The sequence below is a fragment of the Pezoporus wallicus genome, unplaced genomic scaffold (genome assembly GCF_028554395.1).
Source record: "Pezoporus wallicus isolate ANWC-B61680 ecotype Strahan unplaced genomic scaffold, APGP_CSIRO_Pwel_v1 contig_6428, whole genome shotgun sequence".
Classification (NCBI taxonomy): Eukaryota; Metazoa; Chordata; class Aves; order Psittaciformes; family Psittacidae; genus Pezoporus; species Pezoporus wallicus.
This window is the reverse complement of record NW_026639269.1, coordinates 1,592,178-1,612,489: the sequence shown is the minus strand read 5'-3', so window position 1 is coordinate 1,612,489 and position 20,312 is coordinate 1,592,178. Positions and strand designations below refer to the sequence as shown.

At 41.7% G+C, this 20,312-nt stretch overlaps 1 protein-coding gene across 1 annotated transcript in view; it reads left to right on the top strand.

Annotated features, from left to right (window-relative positions):
* ELOVL5 (ELOVL fatty acid elongase 5) overlaps window positions 1–20,312 on the top strand; it is a 39,102-nt gene that overhangs the window by 4,710 nt on the left and 14,080 nt on the right. The window contains exons 2-3 of the mRNA XM_057414004.1: window positions 17,800–17,865; window positions 19,761–19,948. Of these exons, the coding sequence (XP_057269987.1) occupies window positions 17,808–17,865; window positions 19,761–19,948 (246 nt within the window). The 5' untranslated portion in view covers window positions 17,800–17,807. The remainder of the gene's footprint in view (window positions 1–17,799; window positions 17,866–19,760; window positions 19,949–20,312) is intronic.

The following is a 20,312-nucleotide window of genomic DNA, read 5'->3' as shown; positions in this document are numbered from 1 at the left end:
AATGCAGAAGATTCCTCAAATATTGTTTATGCGTGCTAGCTTTGGAAACACTTTTTCCCTGTATGGAAGATGACACACAAGGACAAATGAAAAGGATAATCAGTGAATTGTATGGAAGTTAGTGTGTTTAAAAACTTATCTGCAGTTTTAATTGCTTTGCTCTGGCCTTTCCTAACACTGTTTAAATTTGGTATTGCACCAGTACGGTTAAGAGGGCATTGGTTAGGCTAACATCCGTGGATTTCTTAAGTGCTGATTGATAGAAGTGTTTTTTAACCGGGTTCCTGAGGGCACCATAGCCTGTACCCTGCGTCTGGCAGGACAGCAGTTACATTTCTGTTTAATAAAGGTACTGCAAACAACCATCTGGATTGATTTTTTTTGATTGACAAATCAAATAAATGTCGCTTCTAATCCTGCTATGGAGACAACTGAGTTGCTGTGGACTCTATGCAGTGGCTTTCCCTAGACCCGCTTAATGAAATTAATCTCCTAAAATTTATTGCCTTGGTTTCTCTATTTGTGTTTTGGCATTTAGGACACATGATCTAACAGGGTAAATAAGAGCACAAGAGCAAACTTTTCCAAAGTATGTGGTCGGTAAATGCTTTCCTGTGCATTCAGTGCGTTGGAGAGTTATTTCATTTCCTCGATGAAATGGTTGACTCACGTGAAACACAAAGCATCAAGCATTTAGAAAGCACAATGGCAGTCTAATAAATTCTCTTACCAGGTGTAGAGATTTTACAGATGCATGCTGCTAAGTGTAATCGTTACTTCTCCAAGAACAAATGAATCATGCTGCTTATGCTGAACATGGTGCTGTGAATTAAGAGTTGGTCTCTCAGCATCCCTTTTCATCTGGGTATTTTGCATGTCCTTATTAAAGCGTTACCAGCGGTAGAGGTTGTGCTTCATTAATGATAGCTTTGTGGATGACCAACAGTATACTGAGCAGGTAGAAATAGAAACACTTTCCATGAACTTGTATTTATGCTAAACTTGTTTGTGTTTAATTGATCTCCGTGTCAAAGCTTCATACTGAACATTTGCCTGCCAAGTGAGGTGCTTTGGGCGATGACTGAATACACTGAGTTGCACGAACACAGCTTGCTTGTGCAGATGTGTTACAAACATGGAATAAACCTTTTTTCCTGCATTTTCACGTTCTGCCCTGCTCTTTGAGCCTATACCCTTGAGACACTGGGTCAGCATTTTGAATACTGACTGTTCCTCTTCTGTTGTCCCTTGGAAGCACTCCTCTCCCTCTGTGACCCTTGGAAAACTTTTTTTTTCTTGCTGTCTGTCTCTGCTGTGACTCGAGGGTTGTTGCTTTCTTCCTACACTTAAGTTTAGGCTGTCTGCTGTAAAACTTAGGCTTGGTTTCAAAAAGGCTGTGGTTTTGATTTCAGGTAATGCTCCAGCTTTTAAGGCATATGTATGCTGATGGATGTTTCTGTTGCTCTTATGGTTCTTAAGGATGTTAGATGAAAACGAACACATAATAATTTGCCAAATAATGTGGTTTAGCCTACTAACCCAAATACACCTCAAAGCATCTTATGGTTTTAGGCCATATGTTTAGCTAATCAAGTGCATAAGCACTTCTTTTTTCTTTTTCCTTTTTTTATTTTTTTGCCCCTTTATGCTGTTACAAACTTGCTGGGAAACATTTCAGATTAAGGCAGCATTTCTGCTGTGCCTTTGTAGGCTCAGGAGTCCTTAGCAACTGCTGATTGTAGGAAAACACCTTCTTCCCTTAGATGCCATATGGTTGTGAGCTTGGAGCAAACCGCAGCTTGGTGGAGGAGCTCCTCTGCCCCTGCTGAGGTAAAAACACAGTATCTGTATTCAGGTAGAGGTCTGGAAGATCTAATCAGGTCTTGAAGCTCTTAGAAGTAAGCAAAAGAAATTTACTTGTACATTTGCCTCTACTTTATCAATTGTCAACACAGGGGTCTGAATGTAAAGGTCTAGTTCTTGAGCTGGTCCTGTGTCCTCAGGTTTGGTTTCATTCGTAATGATGTAGACTTGGGAAACTGCAGACCAATCTTTATAGGCTTCCCCTTGGATGTGATAATTCTATGTGCATAATTTAATCAGAAAGCTTCTGTTAACCTTTTCCTGAAGGATTACCTCCTGCTCCTGGGTGGCTTTTAGAAATGCTGATGTTTTGCATTGTTATTTTTAGAATTATCTCCTAGCCAAACAGTAGGGAGAACCTTTGACTTAAATAACAATAATTAAACCTTTAACCTGTTAGGAGGTTGATGTTCTCCAGTGCTTACCATTGCCCTGCCCTTTGGAAAAAGAAACTCGAGAAACCTTTTTGCATGCTTAAGTTCAATTAGCATGCTAGTTTGGGTGCATGGCATGTGTACTTACCAAAAGCATCTACATGTTCAGTTCATTCACGTGGCTGCTCGCATGCTTTTGAGCAAGACCTCAAGTGGTAGCTGCAGGAAAATGTTGGTAGAGGCACAGGAATTGGGATTTAGCTTTGAAGAACACCTTGATAGTTGTGCTTGCATTTTTATGTGTATGCTTATGTGGGTTGCAGGATAGCAGATGTTAGGGTTTGGTGGCTAGGTTGGTGGCTCGTTTCTCTTCTGCAGTACTGGCATGGAGAGGGTGCTCTCAGCTGGTCACAGACCCTGTGAACTGGTGCAAGCTCTCAGCTCTTTGTCCTAAGTTAGGGTCATGCTTGCATCATGTATTTGTCCCTCAGTTCCCTTTGTCACTCAGTTCCCTTTTTGCGTATTGTTAAGCTTTGCACTAGTCTTACTGTCTTACTGAACTTACTCCATGCATAAAGGCTCATTAATGGGGAAAGTATCTTTGCTTGCAGCACAGTTTGTAACTTTCTCTTTTCACTGGCATGCGATACAGTGATGGAAAATAAGCTGCTAGTCCATCAGGTCTGGTTTTGTGCGGGTTTTTCTCTGCCTCTTTAGCAGGTCTAAGCAGAAAAGCCTTTGAGAAAGATTTGGGCAGGTTTTCTAATATTTTACTCAATTCTGACTTATGTGCCATTCAGAAAGCACAGTTTACGCAGTGGTTACCTCTGCAGCCTCTCATTTGCTCCAGCTACAGCAGAGATGGCTGTGCTTGCCTGGCCCCAGCCACCAGACTAAGCCGTGGACTGGGAAACAGCCTCTGCAAGAGGTTAAAACACAGTGTAAGAGCTAGAGGAAAAAAAAGTGTGAGGGAGCAATATAGGGTGGCAGACCTATATTACATAGAGATGGAGAGAGACAGCACTAAGCACATCAGTAAGGAGTTACTGCATTTGACAAGCCTTGTCTGCTTGATTAAAAATGGGGATTAAAAATAATAATAGTACAGGTAGTCATAGAAAGATCATTGTGTTTTAATGTAGATTGTTACCCTACTAATGCATGAGCTGCTGCTGCAGCCTCTACTTGCTTATAGGTAAAAATTGTGCGAAGGCATAAGCTATTTTTAAAGCTAATGATGGTGTTGGACCTCTTGTCATGAGAATTTAAATGATTGTAGCTCTGTGTCCCACTTTCAGCTGGGATAGAGTTAGTTTGCTTCCCATTAGCTGGTACAGTGCTGTGTTTTTGATTTAGTGTGAGAATAATGCTGATAACACACTGATGTTTTAGCTGTTGCTGAGCAGTGTTTACCCTGATAAGGACTTTTCAGTCTCTCATGCTCTGCTGGTGAGGAGGGGCACAAGAAGCTAGGTGGGAGCACAGCCAGAACAGTTGATCCAAACTATCCAGAGGGTACAGTGGGGATAAAAGGAAGACAAGGGAAAATGTGGGCCCCCTCTGGAAGGAAATGGGAGACCCGGCTACCAGGCACATGGCAAAGGCTGAGGTACTCAGTTACTTTTTTGCCTCGGTCTTCACTGTCAAGAGCTCCAGAATCACTGCCCCAGCAACTGAGAGAATAAGGAACTGCCTACTGCAGGGGAAGATCAGGTTTGAGACCATCAAGTGTACGAATCTGTGAGACCTGGTAAGATGCATTCACAGGTCCTGCGGGAACTGATGTGTATAGGTGCCAAGCTATTATCTATCATTTGAAAAGTTGTGGCAGTCTGGTGAAGTTCCCGCTGACTGGACAAGGGGAAATATAACCCCCATTTTTAAAAGGGAAGGGGGGGGGGAAGGAAGACCTGGGGGAGCAACAGACCAGTCAGTGTCACCTCGTTGCCTGGCAAGATCATAGAGCACATCCTTCTGGAAACTATACACGTTGGTCCCTGTGGCAGGGGGCTTGAAATTAGCTGATCTTTAAGGTCCCTTCCAACCCAAACCATTCTGTGTATGATCTTCCATACTACAGAATGTCATGCCCAGTATATAAACTGGGGGCAGTTGGCTGTGAGAGGCTCATCATTGCTGGGGTTGGGCTGGGCATCACTCAGCAGGTAGTGAGCAATTGTGTTGTGCATCACTTGTCTCTCTGAGGTTTTATTCCTCTCTCTTTCTTTTTGTTAGTTTTCTTCGTTATTGCTATATTTTACTTTGTTTCCATTATTAAACTGTTCTTATCTCAATCAATGGACTTTATCTTTCTGTGATTCTCCTCCCCATCCCACTGGGGGTTGGAGCAGTGAGTGAGTGGTTGCGTGGTACTTGGTTGCCAGCTGGATTTAAACCACAACACTCTCCTCTGGTCTTGCAGCCTTCATCAGATTCCCAACTAATTCTCCAGAGGATATACTCCGTCCTCCGCTTTTACTTGGCAGATTTCTGGAACCTCTTGACTTTCTTACCCTTTCTTCTGCCCTTTCAAAACCATCGTCATCTCCTTTTGAAGCAAGCAAAAAGCAGGCTGCAAGTCTGCCCATGCCTTCCAGAACAAAAATAACATCCTTTGGTACTTCTTTATATTGATTTCTTGTTCTATCACCACTGCTAAGTGGTTGCATTAAGGTACAGGAAGGGACCACTAATGCTGTTTTCAGACATTTTTCTCTCATTTTTTTAAATCTGTCTAATCAGCTCATTCTTCTGAATTCGTTAGAGCTCGTTTAGATAAGATATTCAAATCTAAAGTCTAGCTGAGCAATTGCAGAGCTATCATGAATTTCCAGTTATGCAGGCTTGAATATTTCTTGGTTTCACAAAACAGGAGTTCAAACAATGAACCAGCACAAGCGTCAGTTGCATGTGGTACAGTTCTGTTTTCTAAGCGTTTGCGGGGATTGACTTTGTGTCTTAAAATATACATTTACAAAGCTGTTAAAACACAGATTTGAGTCCTGAGGGACGCACTTGTTGAGAACATGGAGATGTTGTCAGGTTTTAACAGTCTTTTACAGTGTATGAAGATGATCGTCTTGGAGTGAATGCTTTGCATCCTTTAGTGCTGTGTTGCCTTTGAAGGAGAGATGGATAGCATTGGGAGGAGATGACTGCCTTTGAACCTACAGTGACAGAGGCTCTTAGTTGCCAATTGCAGGTGTGACGGAGCTTGGCAATGAAGTTATGGGGTTTTCCACTCTTCTCCCCACTCTGTTTTTCCTTGCTGCTCCTTTTGTGATTTCCGTAATTCTCTCTGTATCTATTTTAAAGGCTTTGTCTTTCAAAAGCTTATCCACCCAATGCCTTGGGAAGTTGTTTTGCAGAACAGAGGAGCAGGGCTGGGGTTTGGGTGGAATCGATGGAAGAGCCCTAATAAGCCACTGGTTCTGACACATCCCTCTTTATAACAGCATTACTCTACTGAGACCTCTAGCAAATCCCCACCTAAGCCATCAGTCATTAATGTTAGAGCAGAATGTTAACCAGATCTGTATTTTCGTATGTGGTTTGTGGGGTTTTGTTTTGTTTTTCCTTCCTCTTTTCCTCCACCAAGTACCAGTTCCTGTGTGAGGCTGTGAACTTGAGTATTTAGCTTCCCTGGTCCAGAATAACAGGTCTATTTACATGAAAAGCTGCTTCAGTGCTGTTTGTTTTAGAGATGACGCATCTGTGTGAGGAACTTGTATTCCAGGGAGATGAAAACTGTGAAAAATAACCTCCAACCACAGTAATTGTCTTTTGATATTTGAAAAATTGTTTCATGAAAGAAGTTTCTTGCACAAAAGCATGTTTTGCTCTTAGCGTGCAGTAAAAACAGAGCTGTGGTGGTGGCGAGATTCCAGAGGGGGAAAATTTCAGAGAGCTGCTAAACATGAATAAGCAATTTCATTGCCTGAAGTGTCATTCTGTATCCTACACATTCTGTGCAAAATATATATGGAATAGGAGCACTAAGAATGTAAAAGTTTGGGTTTACCTGCTGAGCAACTTGTAATATATTGCCATCTGTGTAATAGACGTGCACAGAGTTTTACAACAGAGGCTAAAAAGCTTGTCTTTTGTGCAGAGTTCAAAGAGTTGCTTTACATGTATGGCATATGAAATACAACTTAATTCTTTCCTGTCTTTCAGTCCTGACAGAATATGAGAGCTTATAAAATACACTGTAAGTTAGGTTTTCACTTTGCTGCAAGCAGCATAGTAAAGGAGAAAGTTTTGTTTCCCATGTGGAAATCGCTTTCTAATTATCCAGCAATGTGTTTCTCTCATAGGATGAATTTAATTACAAGCTTTGGGCATCAAGTAAAAAAATGTTTGTAGTTATCAGGAAAATCAAACTTCCCATTGAAATTTAGTCTTAGGCTACTACACTCAAAGGTCTGACTCAAATCGCAGGTTGTTGGTAATCATTTCTTACAGTATAACATACTCCAAGGCTGAGAATTAAAAGGGATACTTCCCTTCTCTCTTCAAGGTTCTCAGCTGACCAGCACGTAGTAAATGTTTTGTCATAATCACTGTCTCTAGCTTTTTATTTTAATCTTTCCTGTGTATTTATTTTCATTAGCACTGTTTCTACTGGAATATTTTGCTGTATTTAGGTTGAATAAAACATTTAAGTTGCCTTTTTTTTTGCAGAAATCTGTCATTGGTCTCTCAGTGGTTAGCATTCTCCCCCTTCTCCTTGAGTCCTCTCACATCTGGCCTACCTTGAGACCATCATTAGTCCTGTAGTTTTCAAGACAGAAACATAGTAAAGTGTCTTAGAATTGGTCTCCGTATTTTGAACAATAAGGGAGGGAAGGAAGGCTGCTGTTTGCTTTTTACAGTGCAGTAAAGTAATGTGTCTGCAAGTTAGCTCTGCATAACATATCCTGTATGGCCTTTTGTTATTTCACATTTTCTTTTTTCTGTAACTTTCACTAGAACCATTCTATATGTAAAATTATGTGTGTGCAGTGCCTTTTATTTTGGCCTTCTCTTAATCGCCTTTTAGAATTCAGCTTTAAAAATTCTGTGTCTTTTTGTCTACCTGTTTTATTTGCCTTTCTTTCTGCTGTGGTTCCATTTTCTTGCTGGGTGCAGTGCAATGGCTTTTCTCATCTGCAGTCAGGTAAGACCTCACTGTCACACATGTGCCTGCCTCGGACTGGTGCTTCTTCTGCAGTAAATTGGGTGGTGGAGCAGACATGCCTGAAAGCTGGTCTTCTTACTAGGTTGATTTTTTGGGGGGGCTACCTCAGTTTTTCCCTGCTTCACTCCACTTGAGAGTAAGAAAGGAATGAAAGCACCCCTTGCAGCAGTGTCAAATCTGTTCTTGGTTGCTCCTGGTAACCCCACATGCCTCAGGTAGAGGTATGGACCTGGCTGAATGGAGCAGTCCAGCACGGATGAAGTGATGTGATGGTTACTGGTGGGCATAAGCCAGCACCATAGCTGGCATGAGCAGAAAAAATGCCTATGTGGAGGGAGCTTATCTTTAGGAATGCGGAAGTTTCTGCAGACGTTGTTTGAGAGGGACTTTGCACAAGTGATGAGGCAGAGGAGGTGAATTTGGTACCCACTTCTCTAGGGGACTGCTGCCCTGCAGAGGATGGGATAGCTGCAGGGTCGGGGAGGATACTTACTTCCTGCTGCTTATATGGGTGTGTTAGTTTGTCCCTATATTTAAAGCAGATATAGGAAATTACAATACCAACCCTGCCTTTGCTCTAGTGCTTTTGAAAGCGTGAAGCGAATGCAGTAAACCTTTTGCACCTTAGCACTACAGCTGGAAGTTCAGTCTAGTGTGTTCTTCATTGGAACAGGTTTTAATGGCAGTGGAGTTTCCACTGCACCAGGAGTTTGTTTTATCTTCCTAATAGAAGAAAGTGGTTAAATTCTGGAGGAAACTGACTTATTTTGCTGGAGTTCCCTGCCTGACTTCTGCAGGAACCTGAGTTTTTTATAATACAATCTTGTAGAAAACAGCTTGGCAGTTGCCAGACATGTGGACAGTGTGGCCTTTTTTTTCCTTCAGTTGTCTATAGACTCATTCATAGAGTAGTGGTAAGATCACACTAAGCTTTACCATTACAGTATTTCCTTTTAATTGGCTGGTTGGTCTTTCTCCCCTTAAAACAATAAAATGTAAGAAACTGCAGTACTTGGTGCATGGAGCAGGGGCTTCCAGTGAAGTAATAGATAGGAAAGTGCTACCAACATTAAACTAAGAAAATGTACAGGTAGAAATGTACAGGTTAGTCATCTTTTACAGGGGCCCTTGTTACAGCAGTGATTCTGTATCCTGAACTTGCTGGTTCTCATCAGGGGTTGGTTTGGGATTGGTCTAGTGCAGGCAAGGATGTTCAGCTCCTCGGGACCCACCAGGCTTTTCACCCCTGAGCTTGTGTAACAGAACCACCATCAGTTGCCTACACAGTTCTGGGAACACTTAATTTGCAGATGTGCTAAGTGTTGTGCAAGAAGGGAAAGGGGAGGAATGATCTGACTGATGAATCTGTTAGAAATCTCCAGTCTCGTCAACTTCTGCCTCTATACAAGACATGTAGTTTTCACTTTCAGTATTCCTTGTCAGTTCGGGGCAGGAAGAAAACAAATGTCAACATCTTACTTTGCATAGATAGCATCAACATCTTTATTATTTGGAGAGGAGTTTAGATGTTCAAAGGCAGTTGCTTTTCTGAATGATGAGGCAATGATTTTTGTGCTGTTTTAAAGGCAAGGGGTTTGACAGGGTTTTGTCCTGAGCAGAATGATGCCGTGACATAACAATTGTACCTGGAATCTTTTTTTTTTTTTTTCTCTTTTATCTTAATTCTCAGAATGGTGGGAAAAGGAACATTTTTGGTACTATCTTCTGTTTGAAGCTAGACTGACTTTGTTTTGTTAGTACTGTTCACTTTGTGTGGTTGTACAATCTGGCATGATGTTTAGCATCTTAAAATGAAGGCACCAAGTACTGGTGCAGCTGCAGCCGTACAGGATTAGCTCATGTCTCACAGGAGTACAGCAGAAATATAGAAAGGTTTTAAGATTGGCTTCTCATAGTGAGCTGGTCAGATGACAAAACGGCAAGGAAAGATGTGCCATGCATTTGCAGTGTCAGGATGCATCTTTTCTTCCTTTAGGGTAAAAGTGTAGAAATTAACTTTTATTGAGGAATGTAACTATTTTATTGAGGAATGTGCATTAGGGCCCACCAGGGAATTTGGCTTCTCCAGTATCACTCCAGGTACTACCCCATGCCCACTGGAAATGAAAGTAAGCACTCAAATAAATACTTAACATACTTGCCTAAGGGTGACTTGTTTGTGTGTGCTTTTTCAGTGTGATCTAGTTTCCCAAACACAAGCAGTCCCCCAAAAGGCGTCATTTTACCCATCTGAACACAGAGGTTGTAGTTACACATCTTAGCAGGACATCTTAATTCAGGTTTTATGTGTACTGTTATCCCTGTAGTAGTCAGCTTGCATGGCATAGCATTGCCTTCGTGACTGTCACCCCTCAGCTTTTACGATCTTCCCCTAATTACTCAGATTTTCATTGGATCACTGTATCTAGTCGGCATGTGAGCCCCAGACAACCTTTTTATAGCTAAACCTGGTTTACTGGATAGCTGTGCTCAGCCATTTCTTGCTTTCACATGTGCAAGAGAATTGCAGATGCTTTTATGGGTCAGATAGCAAGTTAGTAAATGCAAAGAAGATAACGAAGAATTATAGATCTGCCCTGTACTTTAAGTTTTATTCTTGAGATGTCCTCTGGCTTCAGACCTCAGCAGGAGGAAGGGGCAGGCTGGTGCCAGAACCTCTCTTGGTGCTCAGACTCAGTGCCGCGGCTGCTGGTGCTGAAGAAAATGAGGTTTCAGGTGAGAGGACAGCCCCATTTGTAACTCTTCTGTTTCTTCATACTTCTTGGGTTTTAAATTTTAATTATGAGATGGTGGCATGTAAAAAAAAAAAAAAAAAAGGTAAATTGAGGTTTACTGTCCTGAAGCTGCACAGTACTCTTGAACTCTGCTGCTAGTAACAGTCATGCAAGACTGGGCTTCTCTGTCCTTTGGACCTGTTGGCTGTGGTGTCATGACCTCTGTTGTTAGAAAATGCAGCCTTTTGACCAAGGAGACTCATTAAAATAGACTTTGGGGTCTGAATCTTCATTTTTCTCTTGTGCAAGTAAAAAGTTGGTTTGAGTGAAGTGCACAGAGATCATAAGAGTCCCTTTATTAAAGGAGAGGAGAGCAGTTTTTCAGTCTTTCTTGAAGGTGTCACTTCAATGAGAGAAAGGAGACCCAGAATGAAAGCTGAAGTCCTTATGGTTCTCTGGGCTTAGCTTTTGACTCCTTCACCTTCTCTCTCTTTACCTTCCCAGGCTTCTTCTGGCTAACTTGCCATTGTGAGCTGCAGCTAGCGGTGCTTTCCCAACTGCAATACCAGAACAGCTTTGAAAAAAGAGGGAGCTTCAGATTAATAAGCATCTGTTTATAGCTTTTAATAAACATTCACATACTGCCTGGGGAGGAGGGCTTTGGAGCACAGCTATACAGCAAATACTGTGCTTTGGCTTTCCTTCCAAAAAGGTCAACTAGTAGCTCTTGTGCCATGCATGTATTCTCCCTGTTTCCATCTAGTTTGCTACAGATCCTCTCTTCTGTTTCTGTCCCATTTTAAATTAACTAACTAACTAACTAACTAACTAACTAACAAACCAGTTCTTTAACTCCCTAGCCTGGAGTTGTCTGTGCAGTGTCCTTGCTCGTTTATAGTTGCGTGCTGTTACCACACAGCAGTTGAATAAACCTGCTTGCTTTGCCTTTTCTTCCTCACCATTTTATTTCTGTAAATACTTTTGCAGTCTGCACTTCATTACTCTAACAGCAGCGTGCTCTAAGCTGCCAGTGACAAGGAAGTTTCCAGTATCACAGTGCTGAGGCATGGGCACAGGGTACCCCCTCCAACATTTTATTCTGGAAAAATGCATGCTGTTGCAAAAAGCATTTTACTGTAGTGCTGAGGGATGCCAGATCTGCTGCTGCTAAGGGGAGCTCTGCGGCGTGAGAGATCTTTATTTGTAGCTGGATGCATCCCTCTGGGATGGAGAGGTCGTGATGTACCATTTTCCTCCTGATTCTTAATACATTTGTATGGTTGCTTTCAACTTGTTCTTAGTGCCTGGCCATATCCTTCAGTGTTTTCCCTCTGGCTGAAGTTATCTTGTGGTGCAGCAAGAGCTGTTGACAGTGAGGGGGATGAAATGCATGTGAATGTCCAAATCCTAGAACTCTCAGATCCTAATTTAAGCTAGTCCAGATTTGCTGAAAATGTGAATAAAACTGCAGGGATATGTGATTTGTCTTAACTCACCTGTCTGTAGATGATTAGATTCTGGTTTAATGAGGTATTGGGTATTGAACACATTTAGTCATTCCATTTTGCAGTATCCTTTCTTCTATTTGTTTCTGTTCTGTAAAATGCTTTAATTACCACAACTGGGTTTATGCAGGAAAGTAATCATTACTGCAGGATTTGGAGGGAGTGGAATGACAGGAAAAGTAATGGCATGAAATCATACCCCTGGTTAACTGGCCAAAGTCTTCCTGTACCCCCTGCACTTTCGCATGCTTTGAAATACCATTGAGGTTAAACTGTTTGAGACTGGCTTCTCTCCTTTGTCCTGCATTTTTTACACTTCCCTGTGTTTTATACAAATCATTTCTTTCTAAACTTCCTTGTGATGGCACTGCTGGTGAGACTGAAAGCTCAGCACTGTGGGTCCCCATGAATCAGCAGCAGGCTGGAGGATTTGCTATTGATGCATGGTGGGCCTAAAATCCGCATCGCTTTGCTAGAGATACACTTGCAAAATAAAGATTAAAAATAGTTTCCTGCATTTTAACAAAACTGAAGTGCAAAATCATGCTTCAGCTGCTTCCCATAAAATAAGCAGCTTTCAGATCAATATGGACTGTGGTTTATTCTAAATTTCTTTTATTGCTAATGCTGAGCATGTTTGGGACCTAAGAGGGTGTAGAGGTGTTCAAAAAGGGCAGTTAAGGCTTTAAGAATAGAAAGGAGAAACTGGGCAGCTTTGGAAAGTGGACAGAAAATGGTTGACAGCTTTGATTATCGATGCTGTCTTCCAGTTCTTGAGCAGCTGAGTGTTTTCAATTCCAGTACTTTTACAAAAGCCAAAGCCAGCATGATCATTGTGTTTTTGGAGAAGGGATAGTTTGTACTTTTGGAGGAGGGCAGTGGCAGGGACTGGGAAACATTGCTTCGATGAGAAAACACAGTTCAAGATTTCCAAAATCAAATGCCTAAAATTAGGCTGCAAAGTCCTAATTTAAGACCAGAGAAAGTGGCTGTTTTCCAAGAAGGCTCAGCAGCCAGGCCTGGCAGTACATTCCTGTCAGAAGATAGCAAGATTATTTTGATGTCTATTTTGGGGATTTTTTTGGAACTCAAGTTCAGGCACTTACATGTGAAAACTGGGGTCTGTTGTTCCGGGGAGTTCTTGAGCAGCAGGATGAGAGCTGGAGGATCCTGCTGAAAGCAAGCAGGCTCCCAGTGCTTTGAGCTTTCAGCCCAGAATGTTTTGTTGCTGCTGTCTGGTTTAAAAAGGGTGGCATGGGACAGGGAGCAAACCTTTGTGGTTTTGTGCTTTATCTTTGTACCTGAAAGTATCTGCAACTGAAGTTACTCCAAGAAGAAACTCAAGAAACAACATTAAAATGTGACCAAGAATTTTTAAATCACTTTTTGGCATAAACTTCCAGAATGTGTTTTCTGTGGAAAGCTTAGGAGAGGATTTCCTTTGAAGGGTGGGAGCTGCTAAAATACTTAAGTATTTAGCAGCCCTTTTTTCCTCAGAGTAGTGTTTCATGTTGGAAGAGCCGGTTGTCACTGCTAGTAACCTGTAGGAAAAAACTTTATAAATAATTTCAACAAAAAAAAAAGAAAAATATTGCAAGAAAAGCACATTTCTGTGTAGCCTTTGGCCTGTATTTTTGATTGCCACATGAAGGAGCACCAGGGTCATCCATGCATGGACTTGAGTGGCAGGGCAGAGCTCACCTCTTCAGCCCAGACACAGGGTGACTGCTGGAGCACAGTGCATGTCCCAGCTCGCAGTGCCAGAAGTGGATCAAGGATGCAGAATGTTCTGTGGATGCCCAAAATGTCCCTGTCTGTCTAAATCCAGAGGATTTTTGGAAAAGTAATATTTTAATGATGTGGCTCAATCTTGTTGGGGCAAGTTGTAAATTTAGCTTTCATTATGTCTGTGTTGCAGATTTGGGAGCCCACTTACTTTGTTTTGTTTAAGACATCAGATATGCCTTTTCCTGGATGAAATACTTGAACTTGAAGGAGTAAAGCATCTTTCAGGTTCTAAGCCTGGGTGCTTTCAGACTCAGATCCAGCTTGCCCTGGTGTTCAGGAGCCTTACTGCACTAGTAAAATGTGGTAGCAGAAAGGATGATTTCTTTCCTGTCCACTGTAGAAAGGCAGAATCGAGTGCACCCTCAGCAGGTTTGTTGATGACACCAGACTGAGTGAAGGGTTGACCCACCTGAGGGATGCGATGCCATCAGCAGGGACCTGGACAAGCTCAAGAAGTAGACCATACAAACCTCATGTTTAACAAGGCCAAGTGCAAGGTCCTGCACCTGGGTTGGAGCAATCCCCAGTATCAATACAGCCCTGCAGAGAAAGACTTGAGGGTGCTGGTGGATGAGAAGCTGGACATGACCTAGCAATGGGCATTCACAGCCCAGAAAGCCAGCCGTATCCTGGGTTGCATCAAAAGGAGTATGGCCAGCAGGCCAAGGGAGGTGATTTTGCCCCTCTCCTCCACTCTGGTGAGATCCCACTAGAATCTGCATTCAGCTCCAGATTCCTCACTGCAGGAGATACATGGACCTGTTGGAGCAGGTCCAGAGGAGGGCTATAAAAATGATCAGAGGGCTGGAGCACCTCTCCTGTGAAGGCAGGCTGAGAGAGTTGGGGTTGTTCAGCCTGGAGAAGAGAAGGTTCTCTTAATAAGGGGGACCTTATTGCAGCCTTCCAGTACCTAAAGGTGCCTGATAAAGAATATGGAAGCAGACTTTTTAGTCGGCCATATTGTGATAGGACGAGGCTTTAAACTAAAAGAGGGTAGATTTAGAGTACATAGAAGGAAAACATTTTTTACAATGAGGGTGGTGAGGCAATGGAACCAGGTTGTTCAGAGAGGTGGTAGATGTCCCATCCTTGGAAACATTCAAGGTCAGGTTGGACAGGGCTCTGAACAACCCTGTCTGTTTTAAGATGTCTGTTCATTGCAGGGGGGATTGGACTAGATGACCAGTTAAAGGTCCCTTCCAATCCAAACTACTGTATGAATAATGTGCCTCTCTGTGAGATGGCTTCTAGGTAAAGGAGTATTGCTAGTGATCTGTTTGTGTATGTGGTCAGTTGCAGAATTTGCTTACTTTCAGTATTAGGAAACATGCAGATTTCAAATGGCCACTCATTTAATTTTTCTGGGAGTCGATGTTCCTCTGAATTGGGAAACTATTCTAATTAAAAAAGAACCTTTGTAGTTCCTGCCATTGAAGCAGTGTTTAATGTTGTGTGGCTGTTGGCAGGAGACTTGATGCATTTTCACATCACCCCCTCTGGAACAAAAGCATATTGTTTCCCTCTGTTTTACTGTTACGCAAATGAGTTCCTTTTGAAACAATTTCTTTTTCTGCAGATTCTGGAAATCGACACCAGAAGTAGTTCCTCCTTTGCTGTGCCTTTTACAGTCTGCTGTCTGATAATGCTGGCACAAAAAGCTGTCTTGGGGTCACAGCATGAAAAAGATGAGACCTCTGCAGAAAGCCTCCTCCTCTTGGGGAATAAGATTTTCTGCAAATTTTGTGGGAGGGTTGAACACACAGTTTCATTTCTTGTTGTCTTTGCTATAGCTATGCTGGGTTTGTTTCTCGTTTTTTAGTTGTTTCACTTACATATCTGCATTTTCAGTGTTCAGCAAACAGCAGTATAAAGCAAGTTGGTTCTGAATTGAGCTTTTTCTTACAATATTTTTGTATAAGAAACCTTTGTTGTTTGTTTTGGTTTTTTTTTTTTTGAAACAGACTCTCCCCTCTGAAGTATTCCTCTGCAAAAAGGGGAGATGAAGTCTGGCACAGATGCTGGGTGATTGTATGGTGCAGTGCTGTGTAACTAAGTCAATCAGTACGGGATCAAAGGAGAGACAAATTAAGTGTGGGGATTTTAGGCAACAAAATGAATTATCTGCTGGGGAGTGCTTTTCCTGGCAATGTTTAATAGCTGACAGATTTTAAAAAGGAGGAGGAGGGGAAACAAGCTTGCTTTGGATATCTTCCTTTCTTCTCCTTTGAAATGATACACTCATTTCTCAGTCTTCCTGATGTTCATGCTTCTGGTAGCGCAGCATAAGCTCCTCAGTTAAATTTCCTTATTCCTACAACAGTGGTGTGCCAGGGCTATGGCCATTCATGCAAGTGCTTGCAGCCTCTGTGTGTCATAACTGGTGAGGTGATGTAATCCCAAAAATGCACCTTCTTGTCAAGTGTGTGCTTATTTGGGCTAGGCTTCTTCAGTCGGAAAATAAAAGTGGTATGAATCAGGACTGAAGAAGTCTTTTAGCACTCCTGGTTATTTTAATCAAGCTATTTTGTTTGTGCCTGGTAATCAGATTCCAGGGAGGTTTCTGTGCCAGTTTGTAGTCCAAAGCAGTACAAAGACTATGCACACAGAAGGGAAAGTCCTCTTCAGTGTGTGTCCCTAAGAGACCCCATGGGAAACGGTGGGTTGGGGGTGCAGCCAGAAATCCTTGGTGAGCAAGTCGGGAGCCTTGCAGTAGAAGGGATGTGTATTACATAGAAGACACAGCCAAGTCTGTTGCATTTTCTTGGTCCCATGGGAAGTCAAAGCCTCTATGGGTGCCAGGCAGCTTCAGTCCCGCTTTGGACCAGGACATTTTTTGCATCCTGCTTGGCTTTTCTCACTGGCCTCAAAGGAAGTGGAAGTGTCAGTTCCATCTGACTAAAACCAGAGGACCTACTCTTCATCTTAATCATAGAATTATAGAATAGTTAGGGCTGGAAAGGACCTTAAGATCATCAAGTTCCAACCCCCCTGCCGTGGGCAAGGACACTTCACACTAAACAATGTCACCCAAGGCTCTGTCCAACCTGGTCTTGAGCACCACCAGGGATGGAGCATTTACAGGTTCCTTGGGCAACCCATTCCAGTGCTTCACCACCCTCACAGTAAATAACTTCTTCCTTATATCCAATCTAAATTGGATCTTTAAAATTAAATAAAATAAATCTAAGTCTTACTTGCATAAATCAGAAATCTCCTAGAGGCAGGGTTTTTTACATGTGAAGAGAGATGTCGCTGGCTAAAACTGGAAAAAAAAAGACATGAAATTTTCTGTTGTTAGCAACTACGTGTAAACTCATGTCATTGTTTCAGTTTGTGCTGTGGCTATGACGATAGCTTATGTGTTACTTAGGTTTTTTTTTCCCGGTAACTAAAAGTTGCTGTTAATATTAGTACTTTTGGGGGGGAGGGATTTGGGGGCGTTTGGGTTTTGGTTTGTTTTGGGGGTGTTTGTTGTTATTTTTCTTAAGAAGAAAATTGCTTCCTCTTCTCTTGAACAGCCTCATGGACATCTGTCCCTGTTCATGGAAAGTGTGGCTACTCCTTTTCTGCTTTAACCTTAGGGAGGTACAGCAACTTCTGTACTACAGTATATCTGCCAGGTGCTACCAGTAATTACTGGCTACATGAGGCGCTGACAGATGACATTTTAATCACTCTGCTGTACTGATGTTAGATAAGCCTTATCTGGTGATGTCTTACCCTCAAGCAGTTTCTGGAACTAGATGGTGATGCTTGTGCCACAAACTGCCATGTTTTCTCCCTTGCCTCTGCAGCCCTCTCTGTCATTCAGTAACTGTTGATCTCTTGGTTTTATGGCTGTTAACCAAGAGCTGTGATCAGTCACCTCTCTGCAAAAGTGACAGCAGAACCAGTTTTTACTTTTTTCCCTTCTCTCCTCCTCCTCCTCACCAGCTATATCTTTGTTAAAAGAGCTTCTTAGTATTTATTTGAAAATGTCAATGTTGCTGGCTTTCTCAAGGTCCAGCTGTCTTCCTCCTCCTCTTTCTCACTGCAGAAGGATCTCTTGCAAGATGCCATCCTGTATTTGCACTTACAAGATACAGAGTTAAAAAGAACTTCAGGTTAATCTGAACTTGTTATTTTAAGCTTCTACGTATCTAGATCCATGACTATTTCGTGTGAAATGCTGCTCCTTCACTAGGGGTTCTCCGGGATTAGAATAAGCTTTATGTACTTTATATATGCTGGTAATGTCCAGTATGTCTGCTGCAGTTTTTGCAGATTAGTATTTTCTTTGCTAACCCTAGCAGATGGTGTTCAGATGATTATTTTTGTGAGCTGAAGAGCTAACTTTCTTTTTTTCATTTCAATAGGTTGAAAAATGGAACTTGTAGATAAAACAATCAATAGCTACCTTGATGTTTGGCTTGGACCCAGAGGTAAGATTTGACAAAAATTAAATACATAAATAAACCCAATATTAAAGTGCAGATACTAGAACGCAAGAAACAGCTTCCTTCTAACATCCTGATGTTGACAGGTGACTACTTCTTTTAATATCTGCAAAGCAACAAACTGTATGATTCTTTATAAAGACTGTATGATTCTGCTCAGTCCCTCTGATCTTTTGACCTGAAGAATTATTAACTCTTCAGGTATGACAATCATATGTGCTGCTATTCTTACTGTCAGTTAAGTTCATGTTGCTAGTCTTAGTGAATGACTTATCTCACTGAGATCTTTACCACCTTTTTTTTTTTAATTTAGATTTTAATAATAGCTTTATTAAATTTTTTTTTTAGTTTTGCATTTGATGGAGTAAAAATACTCTTGCCCTCAGAAATAGTTGCAAAGGAATTTTTCACTGAAAAAATAAGTGGTTTTTTTTTTAAAGCATTGCTTCTTTGAAACCATTTTTTTTTTTTAAGAAACAATGGTTTTGGTGGGTTTTTCACTGGGAAGAAGTCTGCAGATGGAGGACAACAATCTTGATCAGTGTGAGAAACAGGCAGTGGGACCAGACGGGCAGTGGGCTTCCAGCTAGGGTAGGGGTGGCCATGTTCCACCCTGTCCTGAACAGGGGGGATTAAATGTCAGCATCCCACACAGAGTGTGCATAGCAATGCTGCTCAGTGGCATGTGTTTTCTTCCTCTGATGGCTGCAGTAGCATCTTTTCTACCTCTTCTTTTTTTTTGTCCCACTGGACCTCTGATGGTAGTGCCACTTCCTCGCACGACATAGTCCACAGGAGGTGGAACAAGCCTCTGATCCTTCAAAATGTGTTTTCTGTTTGCTTTTAGTAGCTCAGTGCCTTTGTTCCTTCCCACTTCTTCATACTAAGACAGTTTAAATTAGTCTGGATGTTCTGATATTACTTACTGCATGTGCTGGCATATGGTCTACATTTGCCGTGTCTTAAAAATAATGAACCATAAAGGTGGCAAATCCAAGCAATTCCCCAGCTTTCTTAACTACTTCCCAACCTACATTTAAGGCCTCATTTCTTATATTCAGGATCCACATATGACTCCTTTAAAATTAAGTCAGGGCTGTGAATGGCAGCAATATTTGAATTGTTCAATTATAATTTGGTAAACTTGGTTTCAGTCCTTTGGGCCGACTTTAGTGAGAGGAGTGAAATACTGTGGTTGGTGTGGACAAACACAGTTGTGGTTCAAGAGGATCATGCACTTGTCCCTAATGTTCCCCTGAAACCCTCTCATTTGGGGTGCGTTATGTGCTTTTCCTGACCAGTCAACACGCTGCCAAACAGACTGGTTTGTCAGACCGGACTGACTGCTCTGTTTCATTGCTCATATGAGGACTCCAAAACTTAATCCTTTTGAGTGGCACATACGTAAGTGTCTAATTGTATTAGTATTGATTAGGAAATAATTATCAGGATCACCCACTGATGAACACAAAGGTATCTGCTGCACTGTCAGCTTTGCTGGCTCTGTGAGGAAAATGCGTGTACTGTTGTGAGAAGTTGGTTTGAGAGAATAAGGGGGAGAGGGTCATTAAAGATTTTCTTTATAATTTAAGCCTCTTTGTGGTATTAAAGATGGATGACAATTCTGAATGGTAATGAGTATTTAAAAGGAATAGCAGTAATAATTTAAGAATATTTTTGCTTTAAGAAGAGAATTCTTTCTGCTTTAACAACTGTATAACTAAAATCTTGTTTGTGACAGTTTGCTGTAGTTAGCAGTGTGGCCCTTAAAAGGGCTTGCTGCTTTCCTTCTAGAAGCATTTTGGGTAGAGCTGCTTCTTGGTGCATTGAACTCTTCCCCTTTCAAAATCTAAGTGTTCATATGTTTTTGTTTGTTTCAGACCCCAGAGTAAAAGGATGGCTTCTTCTGGAGAACTATACACCTACCTTCATCTTCTCAGTCTTGTACTTACTAATCGTATGGCTAGGACCAAAGTACATGCGGAATAAGCAACCCTTCTCGTGCAGGGGTATTCTAGTGGTCTACAACCTTGGACTTACGCTGCTTTCTCTGTATATGTTTTATGAGGTAGGAAAAAATGGGCTGAGTCAGGGTTTTTTTGAAGTATCTGTTTCATTTATATTGATTTATGTTGAAAATTTAATCTGAGGACAGTCTACCTAAACCTGAGGCAACATCTGCAGAAATGTTGCAACTGTTCTTCAATGTCACTTCTCAGGGAAGAAAGCCATAGTTTTAATGCTACCTCTAAGTTTGGTATGAAACCTTGACTTAAACATCTATGCTGACCTTGGCTAGCAGTGTTTTAAATGCACTTCTCTCACTCAGTGTGCAAGTAAAAGCATCACTGATCTCTCAGCTTGAACCTGGCTACTCCTTCAATAACTCCTCCTTGCCTAGAAGTTGTGCTCAGTGTGATTGTGCTGATGGA